This window comes from Galeopterus variegatus, unplaced genomic scaffold, assembly GCF_000696425.1.
Source record: "Galeopterus variegatus unplaced genomic scaffold, G_variegatus-3.0.2 Scaffold3272, whole genome shotgun sequence".
NCBI lineage: Eukaryota > Metazoa > Chordata > Mammalia > Dermoptera > Cynocephalidae > Galeopterus > Galeopterus variegatus.
In genome coordinates this window covers 58,808-67,949 of record NW_007729383.1, presented here as the reverse complement: position 1 = coordinate 67,949, position 9,142 = coordinate 58,808, and the positions used below count along the sequence as shown (strand labels likewise).

General features: G+C 48.4%; 1 protein-coding gene across 1 annotated transcript; it reads left to right on the top strand.

Annotated features, from left to right (window-relative positions):
- Positions 1-234: 234 nt before the first annotated feature.
- ZNF792 (zinc finger protein 792) lies at positions 235-7,036 on the top strand. Its single transcript, XM_008584472.1, is given in 5 exon segments — positions 235-267; positions 2,786-2,942; positions 3,481-3,603; positions 4,315-5,825; positions 5,828-7,036. Coding segments are annotated over 5 exon segments (1,938 nt in total). The 3' UTR covers positions 5,942-7,036.
- Positions 7,037-9,142: the final 2,106 nt, after the last annotated feature.

Genomic DNA, 9,142 nt, shown 5'->3' with positions numbered 1-9,142 from the left:
CCGCCTGCAACTGCGGTGGCCCCCGGGGACCGGCGGGCCCGCGCGCTCTCCGCACCCCCAGAGGCTGCGCCCTGGGCCTGTGCGCACCCTACGCCGGGGAGACTCAGGCCAGGAGTGCGAGCCTCGGCCCGGGGCCACACCTCCGCCCGGAGCCACACCCCGCCCCGGGCACGGCAGGGTGGGTGGTAGACTGAGCCCGCAAAACCCACCTCGGTCACCCGTCCTCAAGCTCCGATGGCGGCGGCCGCGCTGACGGGCCCGGCGCAGGTGAGTGGTGGATGCGCCCCAGGCCTCAGCCTTTGCACCCCACCCCACCTCGCTCCTGGCGCCAAGAGAGAGAAGATGGCATGGTTCTGGAACTTGTCGCCTTTCCCATCTCCTTGCTTTGCGGCCGGGGGACCCTGGAGGGGAGTCACTCCTACTTAGGCTCCCTAATCCAGGCCAGGGGTTATATAGAGCGGTTTCCATTTCTGAAATCTAGTGGGATGAGGGGAGCAAGGGTTTCCTGGGCACAGGAACCAGCATATGCAATTGCTTGGGGAACGGGGACTGAGTTGTGAGTGTTGAGGGAACCCCAGATCCCTGTTCCTATGTCCGGGAACCAGAAGACACCGCTAGAATGGCAGGCTGAGGAGCTGGTCTCTGTTGAGGATGCTGGGAGCTAGGGAAGGGTTAGAGCAGAGGAGGAAGATGATCTGTCTCCCGTCGTACCAGGCTCCGTATGGATGCGGAGTGGAAACCCTAACCGAATGTGGGGTGAGGGTGGAGGCAGGGAGCTCAGGAGTCACCCACTATAGTAGTACAGATGAGTGGTGCTGGTGGCTGGGCCAGAGGGGTGACTGCAGGTGGAAGAAGTGATTGGATTCTGGATCTTTTAAGTCGGGCTGACCAGGTTTTTTGATGTGGGGGGTGAGAAAGAGGAGGGATGACTCCATGGTTTTTTTTTTCAGCAGCTGGAAGGATGGATGAGCTACCAACTGAGAAAGAACATCTGGTTGGAGGAGGAGTTCTCAGTGGAAATAGCGGATTTTAGGCTTTGGCTGTGTTTGGATGTTCCAGAGATGTCTGAGTGGAGTTGAAGAGTAGACAGCTAGACACACAGTTATGGTGTTCTGGGGTGGGTTTGGGTGTGTGGTTGGGGCTATGAGAGACTGAATATACAAACGGACAATGGCCAGACCTTACAGGAAAATACAACTCTGACCACAACTTGCAGCAACCTGCCCGGGAAACCAACCCCCTTATCTACAATAAACAACCCAGGAAGCCAGCCTGCTGTGAGTCGGACTTGCAGGAAGCCAGATTACTAGCTGTAATGACAATCCAGGAAGTTAAACAATAACTTCTGTAATGATCGGCTCCAAATCGAGAGCTTGATTAATAACTGCCAGATTCCCTAATTTTTCCTCCTTCCAGCTTAGGACCACCTGGAAAAAGTCCCCCCTAACCAATCCCATAGGATGCCCTGCTTCTAGTTAGCCAGCCTACAGCTTCCCCCTGCCGACGTTCTCCAACCTGGGCTTCCTGAAGCCTTCTCTTTTGTCCACTGTAATGTTTTCCCACTACTCTGCCTGCCTTTGAGTCTCCAACAAAATGCAAGTGACAGTTGCTGACTCTCTTGCTCTAGCAAGCTCTGAATGAATAGACTTGCCTTTTCTCATTTGGTTGGTATTGGTTTATCTCCACAGTTGGAAACATTCAGTATGTGGCATCTGGTATGTGGATGAGTGTAGCTGTGTGTCAGATTTAGGAGAGTGAACCTTTAGGTATTGGTGACAATGATGTCAGTAAAAGAGGAAGGTGGGGCTGGAGAATTAAGAGCAGGGTGTCTTGCTTGGGCACTGTGGCTGGCTTGTTTGGCATCATAAAGACAGACGAGGATGGTTGCACTCATGGTGGTGGGGCTGTGAGTGGGGATGAGAGGGTCTAGCAGGTGGTCTGGTGGGTGTGAGGTAGATGCTGAGGCTTCATAGTAATGCAGGTGGTATTACAGTGTGGCCCGGGCTGGTGCTTAGTCACCCATCTATGTTCTCACCAGACTTTTGCAGTGACCCTTGAGTGGGCCTTGGGATTTTGAGTCAGGCTGGGGAATTAGCTCAGGGGCAAATGGCGTCAGTTGGAAGAGTTGCTGGGCCCTCGGTGGGTAAGGGCAGGAGGACCACAGGGGATGGCTTTTGAATGAGTGTGTGATGAAGAAACAGAATGTGCAATGCAAAGAGGGCCAAGGGCATGTGACATCTGTGTGTGCTCTAGGTGGTTCATTGAAGCCAGGAGCAGGGCCAGATGGGGAGGCCTCCAGAGGAGGGGTGGTTGTTGCCATCTGGAGCACAATGTGGTCGTGGCTGTATTTGCCAAGCATTCTCTGGCTGCCCCGTGCAGAGTGACACGTGGGAGTCCATGGACTTGGCTATGATACTGGCCAGGATGGGAGAGGTTCACAGGGACAAGGGGTGCAGTGCGGAGCCCAGAGTTGTGAGGAAGGACAGTCCAAAGAGTGAAGTGCAGGTGGGCGTGAGCGGGAGCTGTTGCCCCAGGGCCCTGGACTGGGGATTAAGGGAGAAGACTGAGTCCATGTTTGTCTGTATCTGAGGAGCATGACACTAGGGGAAAGGATGTGCAGAAGAGGAAGTCGGGCCTGCCTGCTGCTGCTGTGGGTTGTTGGCACAGTGGTCACGTGAGACATGAGAAAAGAGCAAGCATCCCCGGGGCCAGGACCTGGACTCTCCTGTTTGCTGGGGAGGAGGGTGAGCAGGGGATGCCTAGGAGTCCTGAGGAGAGAGGCTGATCATGGAATGAACTGTCCCCACCATGGCAGGGCTGTGTGACCTTTGAGGACGTGACCATTTACTTCTCCCAGGAGGAGTGGGGGCTCCTCGATGAGGCTCAGAGACTGCTGTACTGCGATGTGATGCTGGAGAACTTTGCACTTATAGCCTCGCTGGGTAAGGCCGTCACACCCGCCCCAGTGTCCTGAGCTGGTCTCTGACTGTTTCCTTGGCCCAAGAGGCAGCTCTTTCCTTCTTGCAGCCAGACCATATGCACTGCTTCCTTCCCCATGTCCCTGGTACATGTATTGTGGGTTCCAGGGCTGTGCTGTATGCAGTGCCCCTTCCTCTCCCTGAGCATCCCCTACACCTGCTGTCTGAAGCCTGGCAGGGAAGGGGAGGTGTGAGGAGTCTTGCAGTCAGCCCAGTGAAGGCCATCTCTCTCGGCCACTCCCCGCCTGGCTGATTGTCCAAAAGTCTGACAGTTCTGTGGTTCAGGTTCTCTCCCTTTCCATTTGCTAATATTTCCTAAGCCTGACTGTTCCAGGAGTCCAGGCACTGATGTGGTTAGTACTTGCTGTGTCCACTGGGACGTTCCTGCCTCACCTGCCTTGTACAGTCTTTTTGTAATATTGAGTTTTCTTTCGTGAGGTTTGTCATGGGGTAATTCACCTGGGCAAGCACTGGCCACTGACCTGCCCTGTCTTTCCCTTAGGACTTACATCATTCAGGTCCCACGTAGTTGCCCAACTGCAGGTGGGGAAGGAGCCCTGGGTGCCTGACAGAGTGGATATGACCTCAGCCATGGCAAGAGGGGCGTGTAACGGGACTGGCTCTGGTAAGTGTGAGCTGGGGGAGGATGTGACGTGGCCATTGTTTTCAAGTCATACCAGCATCTTTTCTCTTGTTCTTCATTGTTTGGTGCCAACGGCAATGGCCATACCTCATCTCTACCTTTCTTTCCTGTTCTGCACACATGACTCACTTCTCTACTCTGACTTGGATCCCCTGGCTTTGCCACACCTTTCTGGCCTCCATGTCTCACTCTTCCTGCAGCACTCTCCAGTGCTGGCCTATGCTTAGTAGGTCATGAGATTTGCACATTACCTTGAGGCCTTGAACACCAGCTACTCAGTTGCAATCAGTTTCCTGGGCCTAAATACTCTCTCTGCTTAGCTCTTGCAGGTGACCAGCAGCCAAGGCCCTGCTGAAAGGCCTTTATAGAGAAGTCAGTTGGAGATGCTGCCTCTCCACCCAATGCTGAACCTCAACCTTAGTCCTGGTAGAGCCTCCCAATTTTGTTACCTGGCAGACCATTCTTTACCCTGACTTGGGGCTTCTCATCTTGCCAATAATCCCATGGACTCATTCTTAGGTAATCCAGGCATATGAGTGTACTCTTAAATGTTTGTAGGAAGATGAAATTAAAAAATAAAATTTTCATCATCATTTTTTTTCCATGAAAATTTTGAAGTACTGTTATATGTGCTGGGGCTGATTCCTTTTGTCAAAGTTGATATGAACTTCACCAGCATTTCTCTGCTTTCAGATTTTTGCTGTGGAACAGAGGGTGAGGAGTTACCTTCTGAGCATAGTGTTTCTGAAGGAGTGTCACAGAACAGGAATCCTGAGGTAGCTCTGTCCACCCAGAAAACCTACCCCTGTGACATGTGTGGCCTACACTTGAAAGACATTTTACACCTGACTGAACACCAGGCAACACATCCCAGGCAGAAACTACACATGAGTGAGGCATGTGGGAAGGGGTTCAAGTTCAAGGCAAACCTTCCCCAGCAGCAGGCGCAGGAGGTTATAGACAAGCCTATCAGAAAGGAGGAGTGCAGGGCCTCGCCTGTGAAGACCTGCAGAGACCACACGTCAGAAAAGCCCTTCACATGCAGGGAGGGTGGGAAGGACTTTGTGGCCACTTCAGGCTTTCTGCAGCCTCAGGTCACTCCCAGTGTGGAGGAGCCACAGAAGAGCACTGAAGGTATGGTGGATTTTCACACTGTGCACAGGCATAACAAGTGCAGTGAATCTGGGAACCCTTTGAGTGACAAATCCACATTTGTTCAGCACCAGAAAATTCCCACCAGGGAACGACCTTATGAATGCAGCAAATGTGGGATATTCTTTAGCTATGTCACTGCTCTCATTCAACACCAGAGAGTTCACAACAGAGGAAAACCTTATGGGTGCTGCGAATGTGGAAAATTCTTTACCCAACACTCCAGTCTTATTAAACATCAGCGAGTTCACACTGGTGAAAGCCCCCATGTTTGCAGCGACTGTGGGAAATTCTTTAGCCGAAGCTCCAATCTCATTCAACATAAGAGGGTTCACACTGGTGAAAAGCCGTATGAGTGCAGTGACTGTGGGAAATTTTTCAGCCAGCGCTCCAACCTCATTCATCATAAGAGGGTTCACACTGGTAGAAGTGCTCATGAGTGCAGTGAATGTGGGAAGTCCTTCAACTGCAACTCCAGCCTAATTAAACACTGGAGAGTTCACACTGGAGAAAGACCTTATAAGTGCAATGAATGTGGGAAATTCTTTAGCCATATCTCCAGTCTCATTCAGCATCAGATAGTTCACACTGGTGAACGGCCTTATGAGTGTAGTGAATGTGGCAAAGGCTTCAGCCGAAGCTCCGACCTCATGAAACATCAGAGAGTTCACACTGGTGAACGGCCTTATGAATGCAATGAGTGTGGGAAATTGTTTAGCCAAAGCTCCAGCCTCAATAGCCATCGGAGACTTCACACCGGTGAACGGCCTTATAAGTGCAGTGAATGTGGGAAATTCTTTAACCAAAGTTCCAGCCTCAATAACCATCGAAGACTTCACACTGGTGAACGGCCTTATCAGTGCAGCGAATGTCGGAAAACCTTCAGACAGAGGTCTAATCTGAGGCAGCACCAGAAAGTTCACAAAGCAGATAGGCCTTATAAGTGCAGTGAATGTGAGAAAGCCTTCAGCCAAAGGCCTACCCTCATTCGGCATCAGAAAATTCACACTAGAGAAAGGACTGTAGAGAATGTGCTCCCTTCTTGTTCGACACAAGGCACGTGCAAGATATAAGCTCTGAGAACAGTGTTTATGAGGCACCTGCCAGCTGGAAGTTGAACCTTATTCATCCAAATGTCCATAATGGGGAGATTCCATTTGAATGCTAGATAGTTGGAAACTGCCTGGAGTGAAGTTGCATTATTGACCACGGATTTTTTTCAGAGTTTTGTCACTACCAGGGTGACAGAAGCCATCTCAGCTGTACCCACTGGAAGGTCTCCAGTGTATGTGTCAGCCACTGCACTGTGCTCAGGGAAGGCAGACCTCTATTCTGTCTTTCCAGTCCCAAAGAGAATCTTGAGTTGTCTGAGGCCGTGGGAAGATGTCATTCCCTCCTGCTGTGGCTGGTTTAGCTGTGGACATGTCTCATCTTTGGCCATGAACACCTGAGCAGGGTTCTGTTGGCAGCTGGCACAGGTTTCCTTTTTTCCAGGACATTGTTGATCTCACATGATGGCTTGTGATGGATTTGTCCAGACTTGAAGTTACCTGACCCAACACCTACCCTCTGTACATTGCTGTGATTCATGTGATAATAAGAGCCTTATTCATAAGGCCACCTTTAATCTCCCATGTTCTGATCACTGTGTGGGTGAGACCAGAATTCAGGGCTACTAAACTAAAGGGGTCTCCACATTTATTATCTTAGAGGGGACCATGGGATGGCAGACAACAACTTTTAGTCCATTTGTGGCCTCATTACAATGCTCTCCAAGGCCTCCTAGGAAAAATTGTAGGGCTTTGTGGGCCTAATGTTGTGGTCTATGCAACATGAATTTTTGTGTTACTCTGAGGAGGGGTAGTTGTGACAGCCTCCAGTGCATCTGGGTGCAGCATGAATTTGGTCCCTTATTCCAAGTAGGTGCCCCATATTCCCTAGCACTATTAAGCAGGTGCTATTTAACTGGCACCTGCCATGGAGCCATATGCCCAGAAGTTCAGCATCCCCAATATGGGTGTCTCTAAGACCTACTGGGCCCAGATTAGGACCATAATTTGGACAGAGATACTGGGTGTGATTAATAGGGAGTAGGTGAGAGTATAGTGAACCAGCAGGAATGGACCTATTTTAAGGGCTCATGCACAAATATTCCTTTGAATCTAGCTGTGCAGGATTTGGGTTTGCAGAAATTCTCAGGACCTCCAGATTTCTGTGCTATGACTAAGGTTACTGGCAGAGAAAATAAAGGTTTTGTGGATTACTGCAGGTTCCTTGCACTATCTATCTCAAGGCCAGGAAAATAGGGAGTGAGAGAAAGTTCCTGTATTCCAGGGATGTAGCATTTGTGATGTAGCCAGCCATTCTTTGCTGCCAAGGCATGAAGAGAGATATAGTGGAGTGGACACTGGGTTGCCAAATCGTGTAGTTTTGCAAAATGAGTGGGAGGTGAGATTTTTATGTGCAACAATTTCTTTTAATGCTTTGTTGAGATATAATTGCCATTCAATAATTGACTATACATATTTGGTGCATGCAATTTGATAAGTTTTGAAATATGTATACACTCAGGGAACCAACACTATAATTATAATAACGAACATATCTATTACCCACAGAGCTACCTCATGCCGCTTTACAATCCCTCCTTGCCTTCCCCAGGAAACCATTAGTTACATGCCAGGGAAACATTTGTTTTACTTTTTTTTTTTTACTACATATTTGTTTGTCTTTTCTAGAATTTTGTACAATTGGAATCATAAAGTATTTATACTCTTTTTTTGGTTTGGTGTCTTTCATATAGCATATTTATCTTGAGAGTCATCTGTGCTGTGTGTGTGCATACTGCCGAGTAGTGCTGCATTGAATGAATGCAGCACAGTTTTTTTTATTAATTTTTTAAAAATTCTGATAAAATAGGCATGGAATTTATAATCTTAATCATTTTTAAGTGTAAATTTCAGTGGTATTAAGTATATTCATATTGTTATGCAGCTATCACCACCATCCTTCTCCAGAAATCTTTTCATCTTGCAAACAGAAAATCTGTACCCACTGTAGAATAACTTCCCATTTTCCCTGCCCCCTGCTCCTGGACACCACCATTCTACTTTCTGTCTGTGTGAATTTGACACTCTAAATAACTCATGTAAGTAGAATCATAAGTATTTGTCCTTTTGTTGTTAGCTTATTTCATACTTAGCATAATGTCCTCAAGGTTCATCGATGTAGCATGTGTCAGAATTTCCTTTCTTGGGCCGGCCCGGTGGTGCACTGGAAAGTGCGCTGCTTGGGAGTGTGGCGGCGCTCCCGCCGAGGGTTCGGATCCCATGTGGAGACCGGTTCCTGCTCACTGGCTGAGCGCAGTGCGGGAGTAACACCGAGGGTTGCGATCCCATTGCTGGTCAGTAAAAAAAGACAAAAAGGAAAGAGAAAAAAAAAAAAAGAATTTCCTTTCTTTTCAAGGCTAAATAGTATTCTACTTTATATACCATATTTTGCTTATCATTCATCTGTTGATTGATACTTGGGTTGCTTCCACCTTTTGGTTTTTGCAAATAATGCTGCTCTGAATATGAATGTACAAATATCTCTTCAAGACCCTACTTTCAATTATTTGGGGTATATACCCAGAAATGGAATTAATAGATCATATTGTAATTTTATGTTTAGTTTTTTGATAACTGCCATACTATTTTCCACAGCAGCTGCACCATTTTGCATTCCCACCAATAACACCCAGTTTCCAATTTCTCCACATTCTCACCACCACTTGTTTTTTTTTTTTTTTTTGTCTTTTTCTGTGTCCGGCAACGGATCGCAACCCTCAGTGTTGCCCCTGTACCGGACCGGGGACCGGCAACGGGATTGCAACCCTCGGTGTTGCTCCCGCGCCTCGCTCAGCCAGTGAGCGGGAACCGGTCTGTATGTGGGATCCGAACCCTCGGGCGGGAGCGCCACCGCGCTTCCCAAGCGGCGCACTATCCAGCGCGCCACCGGGCCGGCCCGCCACTTGTTTTTATTTATTTATTTTTTGATGATAGCCATCCTAATGGGTGTGAGGTGATATCTCAATGTGGCTTTGATATGCATTTTTCTAATAATTTGCAAACTTGAGCATCATTTCATGGGCTTATTGGCTATATCTTTTTTGGAGGAATGTCTATTCAAGTGCTTTGCCCATTATTGAATTGGGTTGTTTTACTGTTGTTGAGTTTTATGAGTTCTCCAAATATTGTGGATACTAATCTATTATCAGATATTTTGCCCCATTCTGTGGATTGCCTTTTTACTCTGTTGATAGTGTCCTTTGATGCAGAAAGTTTTTCATTTTCATGAGGTCCAGTTTGTCTATTTTTTTCTTTTGTTG